The sequence below is a fragment of the Mesoplodon densirostris genome, chromosome 4 (genome assembly GCF_025265405.1).
Source record: "Mesoplodon densirostris isolate mMesDen1 chromosome 4, mMesDen1 primary haplotype, whole genome shotgun sequence".
Lineage (NCBI taxonomy): Eukaryota > Metazoa > Chordata > Mammalia > Artiodactyla > Ziphiidae > Mesoplodon > Mesoplodon densirostris.
Window position 1 is genome coordinate 140,126,285 of NC_082664.1, and position 12,886 is coordinate 140,139,170.

Consider the following 12,886-nt stretch of genomic DNA (forward strand, 5'->3'; position numbering starts at 1 on the left):
CTCTGATGTCCTCCCAGTCTGTGCCTGAGGAATACCTGAGCCCCAGCTCCTCCACACCATCACCTCCTCCACACCATCAGCTCCTCCGCACCATCAGCTCCACACCATCACTTCCACACCATCAGCTCCTCCACACCATCACCTCCTCCACACCATCACCTCCTCCACACCATCGCCTCCTCCACACCATCAGCTCCTCCGCACCATCAGCTCCACACCATCACCTCCTCCACACCATCAGCTCCTCCGCACCATCAGCTCCACACCATCACTTCCACACCATCAGCTCCTCCACACCATCACCTCCCCACCATCACCTCCTCCACACCATCGCCTCCTCCACACCATCAGCTCCTCCGCACCATCACCTCCCCACCATCACCTCCTCCACACCATCGCCTCCTCCACACCATCAGCTCCTCCGCAGCATCAGCTCCTCCACACCATCGCCTCCTCCGCACCATCAGCTCCACACCATCACTTCCACACCATCAGCTCCTCCGCACCATCACCTCCCCACCATCACCTCCTCCACACCATCGCCTCCTCCGCACCATCAGCTCCACACCATCACTTCCACACCATCAGCTCCTCCGCACCATCACCTCCACACCATCGCCTCCTCCGCACCATCACCTCTACACCATCACTTCCACACCATCAGCTCCTCCACACCATCACCTCCCCACCATCATCCCCTCCACACCATCGCCTCCTCCACACCATCACTGGACCCTGCCCTGGCTCTTTTCTCAGATCCACCATTTACTATTAGGGTGACCTTGGGCCAATCCCTTAACCTCTGAGCCTCAGGCTGTGCATTTGTAAACAAACGTAAACTTTTTTTTTTTTAACCACCACCACGATTTTATTCTTAAATAAATGCTCAGTCTAAAGCCAGGTTAGGCAGACAGGTGGGTGGAGATCAGAAGAAGTGCAGATCGTGGGCACCTGTGAGCAGTGGGGCTGCCCAGGGAAGCAGCCTACAGCTGTAACAGCACCTGCTTCCCACAGTTGTTGAGTGACATCATAAGGTGATACATGTGTGTGGCTTAGCACAGGGGAAGCAGCTGTACATTTCAGCTGATCCTGTTCCATCCCCCCCAGGCCCAGGCAGCCTCTGCCCTCCTTTGATCATAAAGTCCAATAGCCCTACCTCTTGGGCTACAGCTGTGGAGCTGTCCCTAGAGAAGAGAGATTGATGGAAATCTGTTATATGCTGTCTCCAGAAGGACTCCAGGCAGCAGATGGGTGGGAAGGCAGGTCTCTGTCCTGGACAGCTCAGTTATAGAAGCAAACAGGGTGGGGTTGTGAGAGGTTCGGGCGACTTTTCCAACCTGAGTTTGATGCAGCAGACCTCTCTTGGCTTTAGCTGCTCCCCATCTTTCCTTCTCCTTTGGGTCAGCTCAGTTTTCTTTTGCTTCCTCTCAGAGCCGATATCCACACGGAGACAGCATCTAGTGCTCCTCCGTCCCGCTACTGAAACTAAACTCACTCTGGTCCCTCTCCCAGGCCAGCGTGGGTCTTTGGTGCCCTTCACTGCCTGAGCTCCCTTCATCTCAACTTCCATGCAGCCCGATTTCCTGGATGGGCCAACTTCAATCCTTTCAGCCAGAGCCAGAGCCGTCTGGCTGATAACAGGCCTGCCGCCTGGCCGGCTAGGTCCTCCTACCCCACGCACCGTGGCTCTGGGTTCCCGGGCTCCCCTTACCAGCTACTCCTGCCCGTGTAACCATCCTGGGGAAAGTTTGCATGATGTGTCCACCATGCTGGCATCTGCCTCCAGGGCACAGTGGAGTTGGAAGTCACCCAGTGAACCAGCTGCGTGTCCATAGGCGAGTCTCCTCACCTCTTTGACACTGTTTTTTAACCTACAGAAAAAGACATAATACCCATTTCTACCTCACTGAGTTTTATGGGGATCACATGGGAAGGTTTAAAGGAGGTGATTTAAGTACCATAAAGCAAGGTACAGGGGTGAGTTACAGTGATCATTCTTGACTAAGAATGTCTGCTCTTTGCATGTTTTTATCAGGTCTTTCACATTCATGCCCAGAAGAGTTTCCATAGGTGCTTGAGCTACCCACAAAGTCACAGATACCAGAAAAGCTAGCTTGTGTCCAGCAGGTTGTATTGACCCCACCGCCCTCTCCTGGGCATCACTGTTTCCAGATAGTCTGTGCAGGAGTTCCCTTCCCGTGTAAAGGCTGTCCGTGGCCATATCAGTTAGAACTCACTGGAGTAGCTTTTCAGATTGTACTTTATACTGTATTCTCCAAATTTGCTGCTTAAGAGCTGACAAAACAACTGGGGGCCTGGCTTATGAAAATATGCACAGGACAGCACAGTAACTCAAGGCAAAGCAGATAACACTATGACCCAGAACTACTGGAGTCTGAGCTCTAATCCTGAAGCTGTGGCAGCCCACCCACTGGCTTTTTGATCTCCACAGGATGGGTGCTGGCCTGTAAAATGGGCTTGGGAACCTGCCACGTTCACTTCCATGGTTCCTCCATTCTTGTTTTACTGAAATCTGTTTTATTTGCATGCTTGCTCCTCCACGAACATGTATTGTCTTGTAGAGTTTACTTTGAAAAGCAGTTTCAGCTGTCAAGAGACAGTGTTTGGGGGCTCAGTAGACATGAACAGCAACCCCCCTTGTCCCTGCCACAGTCCAGAAGAGGTTTCCTCTCGGTGGCAAGTGGGGAGTGAGAGCAGAGGGCTCAACCTGTCTGCGTGCCCAGCTACTTCTTTATTAAATAGTTTTACTAAGAAGTAATTTACATGCCATACAATTGACCCATTTAAAGAGTATAAGTCAGTGGTTTTTAATATACTCACAGATGTGCAACCGTCACCACAATCGATTTTACAACCTTTTTATCACCTCCCCAAAAAGAAACCCCATACCCATTAGCAGTCCTGCCCATTTCCCCCCACTACGTACTCAGCCACAGGCAACCACCAACTTCTTTCTGTCCCTATGGATTTGCCTATTCTGGCCCCGCTGCTTTTTTATCCTTTTTCTCTGTCCCTGAAGCCCCAAGGTCCCCAGAGCAGGGTGTGCAGGAATGTTACTACCAAGTCGGTCGGGAATCTGGGAGGAATTTCAGAGTGTGCTTTTTGCCTTCCCAGTGCACCCTACCTTCCCTGGAGGCACTGGAGCAGCAAAGGAGCTGAGGGCCCTAGCAGCTGCCTGAACCCGCCTCCTCCAAATCCAGGCCGGACCTCCCCTGAGTGACTTGGGACATCGCGGGCTTACCTGTTCAAGAGCCCTTGGCCCTGCAGGTTGCAGTTTTCAGCACTGGCACTGGCCTTCAGGGGGAAGACACTGCGTCTCTAGCAGGCCCCTTGAGATGACAGGGCACTTTCGCCGTGCCCTGGAATCCCAGCCCTTTCCCTTACTTCTCCCTGGCCCACCTCACCTCAATCACATTAGGACAGCAGACCCTGGAGCAGTTGTATGGAGGAAGTACACGGCCATAGCGCAAGGACTCTCAGGGTAGAAGCCACATGTGATTGGGGAAGCTGCAGGCATACAGTCTCCTTCCTCAGTCCCTTAGAGTCAGACCACCAAAAAAATGTGACTTGAATCACCCAGGCCTGGCTGTCTCAGCTCTGCCCGCGCAGGCCTTTCATCCTGCCTCTCTAGGATTCACCATCCAGACCTTGAGGCCCAAACTGTCCTCTCCTCAGGTTAAATTCCCATATTTCCTATTAAATTCGATGCCTCACAGAGCTGTTGCTAAAATTAAATAATGTCTCTAAAGTGACAGACCCATGGCTTACCATTCATCTGGCTGAATCCCCATCTTATTCTAGCAGATACTGTGGCTCCCCGGTCACTTGTCTATGCGTCCACCACACACACACATTTCTCCATATTCCTCTTCAGTCTAACTAAGATCAGTGAAAATTTTCTAAAGGACCTTTACAAATTGTGATTACAGTTTATGAAGTTCAATTTTCGGGTCTTACCTGGTAGTGTTGTTTACTAAGCACACAGGTCTTGTTCCCTTTCCTACCTCATCTGCAAGTGCTCCGCCCCAAAAGTCTTCTCTCCCCACTGCCTGCCAGGAGGGAGAAGGAGGTGGTGGCACAGGGATGGCCTTACAAAAGGGGGGAGGGGGCCCGGGAGGGGGCCAGCTAGAGTGAACTGTTCAACCCTCACACTTCTCCTAGTGCCCATTTATGACGTAGAATCTGAACTGTACATCTTCCCTCTGGAGTGATGTTGACTTTACACATGTCAAGTCATAGAGCTGCACCTAGAAGGGGTTGTAAGTTACTTAGTCAAGTCCCTTCATTATACAGTTAAGGAAGCTGGACCCAGCCTGTTTAAGGGGTTTAACCCAGCCATTCAACTAATTAATGACAGAGCCAGAACCCAAAACTTTTGACAACTAGAGCAGTGCTTTTACAGAACCTTCCTCCCTCCCTCATAGCCTGGGAACATAACGTACACCCTCATTCTACCTGGACCCTTGGCGTTCCTTCCATAAGGGCACATTGAAACATACACTACTGCCCCCAAGAAGACAGCCTCTTCTAACCCACAATTCCATCCTATGTGAAGCAGCCAACTCTGGGACAAATATGCCAAGAACCTCAGGAAGCAAGTTAAGCAAATTTTCCTACATTTTTAATGAAAAAGTAGAAACTAGTAAAAATATAGAGTACCTATTGTTTAATGGCTCAGAGTCCTAGGAGGGCAAATGCATAACTGTTCACAGGGTCTGTGGTAGTTGCTGTTGTCATTGTTTTAATCTCTAAAGCTTATGAGGTCGAAGCAACTGTCAGGAATGTGAGTTTGTGTTTGATCGCCTTCATTCAGGTGAATGTGGATCTGGATTATTTGCAGGACTGGCTGGTGTCCCTGCAGAGCCATTACCTGCTCTTTTTGAGAAGCCATAAAGATGGAGAAGGTGAAATGGAATAGTCAACATAGTGGCTCTATATTCTAAAAGACAGAGTAAGGTTGCCTTGGAAATTTTTTAACTGAGATAATATTAGACTTTGGAAACCAGGAAAGACACTGCAGGGGTGTATTCATTGACTCACAGGGCTTTCAACCCTGCAGGGGCCTTAGAATACTGCCTGCTCATTGAAAGGATACAGAAAAAGAGATCAAGTCATGTGTTCAGGTTTATACCACAGGCTAGAGACAGAGCAAAGACCCGAGCCTGCTGTGTAAATTCAATGTTTATACTTTCATCTTGACCAAAGAAAAAAGGAAGGATCTGAAAATTGATTTGCAAACATCTAGAACACTTCTTAAGCGTTTATAGTTTTAACACACTTCAGCATAGCTTATCTTATTTAATGCTTATTATAATCCTGTGAGGAAAGAAGGCCATTGTCCTCTATTTTGCAGCTGGGTAAACTAAGGCTCCAGAAAGCAATGGACTTGCCCAAGATCACACATCTATCAGTGGCCACAGAGCTGGGCCTTGAGCTTGTGTCCTGTGAGCCCAGGTTCATCTAAGAAGTTGTATTGTAAGTCCATCTGGCTTTATAAATGTCTCCCAGGCCCACATGTCTGTGCCTACTTATTTTTTTTTAATTTGGTACAACAGATCTTTTTTTTGTAATTGTTATTGAACTATAGTTGATGTACAATGTTGTGTTGTTTTCAGGTGTACGGCAGTGCCTGCTTATTCCCAGACAAATTCTTGGCAGACTTTTGCATAGTTCAATCAGCAGTTTAAATGTTGTAATGTCCTTTGTGACGTTAAATCAGGAAAATGAATATAAGTTGATATACAAATGCTTGGCTGACAGCCGATTCTAGGATGTTACTGTATATCATGTTTATATAAAGTGTATTCTAAGACAGGGCTTCTTAAACAGTGAAGGAGTAGTTGTTTGTTTCTAATTTCCATCTGTTCTGGACCAATAGTTTTGATAATACAATAAAAAATGTATTACTAGAACAATAATCACAGAATGTTGGAGCAATGTCAAACTGCCACAAAACTTTCTAATTGCTTATTCTCAATTTTCTGATCTTGCTGCAGGTCAGTAACAGTTTACAGACCAGCATAGGTCTGGCAACCACATTTTGAGAGACACTGTTCTAAGCAACACCATTCCTGAGAGAAATTCCCTGAATAAAGAGTTGCTTAATAAATAAGTTTGGGAGACCCCATACGCTAGAAAATATCAGTGCACATTAGCATATTAAAGGCTCTGAGAAGTCCTGCATTAAAGAAGCTTGCTTAATCATTAACTAACTCAGCATTTCCCAAACTGCCTGACCTCGAAACTCAATATTCATGGAATGCCTTTCAACATCCTGCAGAATTCATATTTCTTGAAATACCCTTGGCTCTGTCCTGCCAACTATGGGCAAAGCATAGGCCCCAGTCATGCCTGAGATGAAAGCTTATCCTTTGCCCACAGCCTCATGCATTGCTTTAAAAAAAAAATTCTTTATAATCTTTTATTCTTGTGGTGCACAAAATCATTCTCTGCCTTTTACCATCTTCCACGTCTACTTCTGTCTCCCATATAGTACTGACTGTAGGTGACCTCATTCCCAGAGAAGATCAAAGTCACCTGAGACAGCCCCACTACACTTTGCCACTGCATCCTACAAACATATCTGCTTGCCCACCTTCATGGAGGTGACTCATGACGGGTCTTCCTCCTCTTCAGTACTACCTTACACGTGCAACAGGAATCTTCCTCCCTTTAATCCAGTTCTATAACTATTCTACCTTTAATGAAAACTGTACACCCACACAAAAAAGTATAACTTTCCCATAAAACACATGCAGTGCTGTTCCCTAAGCAGCAGTTCCTGTTGTCAGACTTTGCTCCCACTCTCTCTCTCTCCACTGCACACTTGTGTGGATCAGTTGCTGATTTCCTACCTTATAATGGGTAATCTCTACCTTGAAATGAATTCCATGGGAATGCCAAAGCACTGCTCTCATTTATATTCTCTTAACAGGTCTCACAACTATAATTCTGTACAAGCTTCTAGAAGCATGATTTTATTTCTGTGGGTTGCTTCTCCTGGGCACCTTGTTGAGGTTACCCACTGACTGTCAACAAGCTTTAGTCCACTCCCCATTCTACAGATATCTCTGCTTCCTTATTCAGCCACTCCAACTTCTGCACAAAGTTCTTTCCAGGTAAAACCACACACATTTAGTCACAGATACCCCATCCAGTACCCATATGGGTACTGAGCTCCCGTTATAGCCAGGCACTATGCCAGCCTGCCCTGGAAAGACATAATGAGTCTGCCAGGCTCCTTGCTCCAGGAGAATCCCACTTCCCAGGTTCTAACATTGAGAGCTCGGGTCAGGAACTTCCAAACTGCATTTCCCCAACATTAGTATTATATGAGACACTGATAGACAGTCTCTACCAAACAAGGTTCTGGAATTAAATAAATTTGGGAAACAAAATTATATTTGCTAAACACGTATCACGCATTTTGAGGAAGAGGCTATATAGTAGGTTTTTCTAAATGTACTTGGCCTGCAAACCATCTTTTCAAGTAACTCCTATTTGAGGCAATATCATACCTCTGATGCCATTTGGGAAAGGGTGGCTCTGGAGTAGCTTCAGCCCACTCAGTTCTGCCAAATGCTGAGGACCACATTGAAGTCATTCAGACACCTTAGTTATGTAGAAAATAGATATCTCTTTGTGATTTCCCTTAGTTCTGCCTTTTTTTAAAGATTTATTTTGATGTGGACCATTTTTAAAGTCTTTGTTGAATTTGTTACAATATTGCTTCTGTTTTATGTTTTGGTTTTTTGGCTGCGAGGCATATGGGATCTTAGCCCCCTGACCAGGGATCGAACCCTCACCCCTTGCATTGGAAAGCGAAGTCTTAACCACTGGACCACCAGGGAAGTCCCTGTTCTGCCTTTTGAATGATAAATAAGTTGAGTCTGCACCCGATGCTCAGTTATTTATTTTTCCATAGGTATGTGTTCTGTGCAATTTACCATCTAGGTCCCTAATGACTTCCCAGTCTGTCTTCCTAACCCAGATCTCTTCCCTGAGCTCCAGGCCCCATATATCCTGCCGTCTGCTGGACAACCACCTACTGGAGATCTTTAACAGGATGTCCAACACGCATTTCAAATGGACTTGTCCCACATAGAAGTGATTACTGCTCTCATAAAACTCATTTCTCCATCTGCATTCCCTAATGGCCTTATTACTACCATCCAATCAGAAACCTGGGAGATGTTCCGAACTCCAGCCTCCCAGCCAGGTTGTTATTACTGATTCCTCTTGATTCTACCTTCCAAGAAGCTCTTAAATTTGCTTCCTATTTTCCATCTTCAACTGCCATTGTCTGTCTTGGGGTCCTTGTTATACTGATTTTCTTTCTTTTTTTTTTTTTTTTTTTTTTTGCGGTAGGCGGGCCTCTCACTGTTGTGGCCTCTCCCGTTGCGGAGCACAGGCTCCGGACGCGCAGGCTCAGGGGCCATGGCTCACGGGCCCAGCCGCTCCGCGGCATGTGGGATCTTCCCGGACCGGGGCACAAACCCATATCCCCTGCATCGGCAGGCGGACTCTCAACCACTGTGCCACCAGGGAAGCCCTACACTGATTTTCTAATTGGCTTCTGTCTTAGGTCAGGTTTTCTGAGAAACAGACTCTGAGACTTGCATGCAGGAAGGTTATCAAAGAGGGCTATGGAGATTAACCCCTGTCGGGGGAGTGGAGGAAGTAAGACCAGGCAGATGGAGTTGAACTTTGGTGTAGCTGCAAAAATAGCCTCAACCAATCCTACAGGGTGCTCTGGAATTAGATAACCCTTCAGAGTTGTCCCTACTTGATGCAAGGGTTTGGGGTGGGGGAGCCTTAAACCAATACATCCCTACTGTCTTCAACCTCCACCATCCATACTCCCATCCCCTACTCCCCTATCCCCCACTGGGTGTGGCTAGTCCCCCAACTGCACCCCAGGGTGGCCTAACCTTTGACCAAGGGCAATTCCCAGTATGGACCTCAGATGAGAGCCACCAGCCTCTTCCAGCAGGTACAAGAATGAGTGAGTGCCTTAGTCCTGAAGGGGGTCAGAGTGGCATACACAGCATACTGGTCCTGAATCTTGATGCTTTCCAATTCATCCCCCACACCACCACCAGAGGGGTTTTTCTAAACCCAAATTTAATCACACAACACTCTTACTCAAAACCTTACCTACAAGATAGTTCAAATTTGATCTCTGTCTACCTGTGAAGTATGTATGTACTTGCATGTACTCTTGCCCCACTACCAATCTACTACTACTTATCAGTTCTTCACGAATGCTGTTCCCCCTGCTGGGCATGAGATTTTCCCACTTTTCTCACTAGCAAACTCCTATTCATCCTTTAGGGCCTAGCGTAAGCACCCCTCTTGTGTGATGCCTTCCTTAATATCCTCAAGCAGAGATAATATCCCGTATACTCTTTTCATGCTCTTGCAGTTATTTGTTTACATAACCACTAGACTGACCTCCTTAACAGAAAGGCTTGTGTTATATTCATCTTTGAATGTAAGTGAATGAATCAACCAGCCATGTGTATCAGTATTATATAAAGCTGTGTCTACATGGGCTGACTCAATCTAACTAGGCTTGACTTCAGCCTAGTCAGCTTTTTTTTTCAGGGACTTAATCTAGTTGCCCAGTGAAGGCTATGGGTTCCTGGTGGGGAGGGACTCTATCTGGGGACTCTCACCTAGTTTAGTATATATAGCTCAATGCTCTGAGGGAGCTGGGCGTTTAATAAATATTTCCCATTATGTTGATGCTTTCTGTCATGGTGGGCAAAGGGCATAGCCAGTGATCTATGGAATGTGTTATAAAAGGTACCAGAAGACGTGACTAGCCTAAAAATCTCTCTTTTACGACTGAGGTCTCCCCTCATGTCCATTCTGAAATTCTTATTCTTATATTTCCTGATATATTGGACCTGTGGTCCCTAGAGTTAGGCAAATGCACTCTGGGGCCTGGGCAAGCTGATGCACCTGTAGAAGAGAATTTCTATGTTGATTTATGTTATTTTACCCCTTTAAATGTTTCTATATTTTGTGTATGCTTTTTAATTTACTACTGTATAATAATACAGTAGTATAGTAACACATGCATATCATTTATAAAGAAATAATGTAAGGGAATGTAATACTCCAAACATTTTTTACTAAATAGCACATGATTAAAAAAACCTGGAGACTCCTAGCTTGGACTCCAAAGACTGGAGGCTTCTTCAACCTTTACCCATTAGCTTTTTAGCTGCTCTGATTGCCTAGCTAATTTGTGCTCAAGGGCACCTAAGGCCTTAGGGGAATCCACGATGTGGAGCAGCTGGGAATGAAAGGTAGGGGCAGGCTGGAGAGCAGAGATAGCTGGGGATAGTACAGAGGCTGCATCTAGCCAGAGCTGGTGAACCATCTAAGGAGGAATTGAGAACCTGGAATACAAAAGGACAGTGGGGGAGCAGGAGAGAGCAGTAGGCAGGGCAGCCAGCTGGAGGCGACATGAAAGAGCGACAGTCCCTACCTCCACCAGGAAGATGCCCTGCCCTGTCTGCCTTTCGCTGTGGTTGGAGCGCACATCAGAGTGTAGCCAGCCAGGTGTGAAGGTAGCCATGGCTGCTCCAGAACCCCTACACAGGGGAGCTGCGGGACAGGAAGCTGATTGGAGTTAGGGCATAGGAGCTAACCAGAGCACTGTTCTTACTTGAGTTGCGTGGTTATTTGGGGATGGCTTGCAGGGATTCATTGATGGTGGAGATTGGGGGCGGGGAGGGGAAGGGAGTCATTAGCAATTCAGTGCCCCTTTGGCAGGTGGAAGCTAGTGAGCTACATTAGGCGAGAAAGGAGTACAGCATCTGAGGTGAGGAGACCCTGATCCAGCACCAAACCCTGCGGACCTGAGGACCACATTGGGATGATGCACCAGAATAGCTCTAGCAGCCTAGAGGCAGCTTCATGATACAGGACCAAAAGGCATGCGCAGGGAATGGGCCTTTTCAGTGGAGATGAGGTAAGGGAAGAGGGGGACTCCAAGAGTAAGACTCTCGTAAAGAACAAAAGAGAGGCACAGGGAGACCCCAAAGGTGAACGAGGCTAATGTCACAGGTTTAGCCCCAGTGTCGAGGAGGTGGGTTTCACCACAGCTCCCCAAGTCCTGGTTCCACTGAAGACTCAGTGGAAAACTGTTTGATGGGCATGGTAGGACACTCTATACAGAGTTTTCTTACATACAGTTTCCCAGGAAGCACAAGAGATCGGAAGGGGAGCAAATGTAATTCCTTTTTATTTGGTTTTTAGACCCTCACATAGGCTCTTAGTATTCCACTAGCAGCAGACCGTAAATCCTTTGAGGGCTACAACCACTTCTATATGATAAAACTTTGCATTTGTAAAGCACTTTAGTTAACGTTATCTTTTACATATTATTTCATATATGCTTACCACACCCAGCAAGGTAGATGTTCTTATATCCACTTTACATATAGTGATATAAAAATTCGAACAATAAGTTCATTTGTCTAAAACCCAACATTCTGCAGATGAGAAATCGAGGCCCAGGTGTCGGTTAATTGATTTGCCACCAACAAAATACAGATGCTCATCAAAGCCAGGACCCATGCCCAGGACTCACAGAACTCCACCTCCTCCTCACTCTCCATGCTTTTGTTATACTTCCCTCGCAGCCCACGTTGGTGCTAAAGTCAGAGGTCAGCAGACAGAACGTGGCCATGAGGATTGCCTAACAGATTTTATGGGCTGTGCTCTCAATTCTCCCAGGCAGTGTCTTCTAACACCCTCTGTGCTTCTTTGCAGCATGCAAAAGGAAAGAGCAAGAACACGGGAAAGATAGAGGCAACACACCCAAAAAGCCCAGGTTGGTCTTCACAGATGTCCAGCGTCGAACTCTACACGCAATATTCAAGGAAAATAAGCGTCCATCCAAAGAATTGCAAATCACCATTTCCCAGCAGCTGGGGTTGGAGCTCAGCACCGTCAGCAACTTCTTCATGAACGCGAGGAGGAGGAGTCTGGACAAGTGGCAGGACGAGGGCAGCTCCAATTCGGGCAACTCATCTTCTTCATCAAGCACTTGTACCAAAGCATGAAGGAATAACCACAAACTGAAACCTCGGTGGAAAAGCTTTAAATGAAAAAAAAAAAAAATTTTTAAAGACCAGGACCTCAAGATAGCAGGTTTATACTTAGAAATATTTGAAGGAAAAAAAAGTGTTATTTATAGTCCAAAGAAACCAAAGACTTAGCTCACCTGCATTCGGACTTTGTTCGGAGACACACACTTCAGCAAGGTGATGACTTGGCAAGAAAAATTACTAGCGGGAAGACACCACTGGATCTTACAGCTTCAGTCCATGATCATCCTCGCTGTGCTTGGCTGTTTCGTGGTTTGGAACATAGTGATTTTGAGCCATTGAGTGGACATCTTTAAGATCAGACTTTCTCATCCACTCCACTGCGCCACGAAGGTGTATGGTGTCTCAGTACTGTGTGTGGGTATGTGCATGAATATACACACATACACACACACACCCCACCACCTCCACCACCACCACCATCACCACCACCACCTCCACCACCACCAGTGGTTAGGGACTTAGGCAGGGCTGGTCTTCAGGAAGGGTTGTGCTGTAGGAGTGCAACCAACATAGTGTGGGGTTGTCTGAGTTCATTGGCTTAGGAGTGTGATTTTGCTCGTCTAGCCTAGCGTTTGAACCTGCAGGCCCGCGACCTAAATGCAGATTCAAACCCAGCAAAGAAATTTGAATGACACCTAAACCAGTGCATTCTCTTTGTTTGTTAAGGACTGTTCAGATATTTTTTAAGAAATGAAACAAGAGTCCATCCATTAAAAAAGAAAATCACCTAGGTACCA

At 46.6% G+C, this 12,886-nt stretch overlaps 1 protein-coding gene across 1 annotated transcript in view; it reads left to right on the forward strand.

The window, feature by feature from the left end:
• Positions 1-12,101, forward strand: part of ONECUT1 (one cut homeobox 1) — a 32,335-nt gene extending 20,234 nt beyond the window's left edge. The window contains exon 2 of the mRNA XM_060095296.1: positions 11,809-12,101. Within this exon, the coding sequence (XP_059951279.1) occupies positions 11,809-12,101 (293 nt within the window). The remainder of the gene's footprint in view (positions 1-11,808) is intronic.
• Positions 12,102-12,886: the final 785 nt, after the last annotated feature.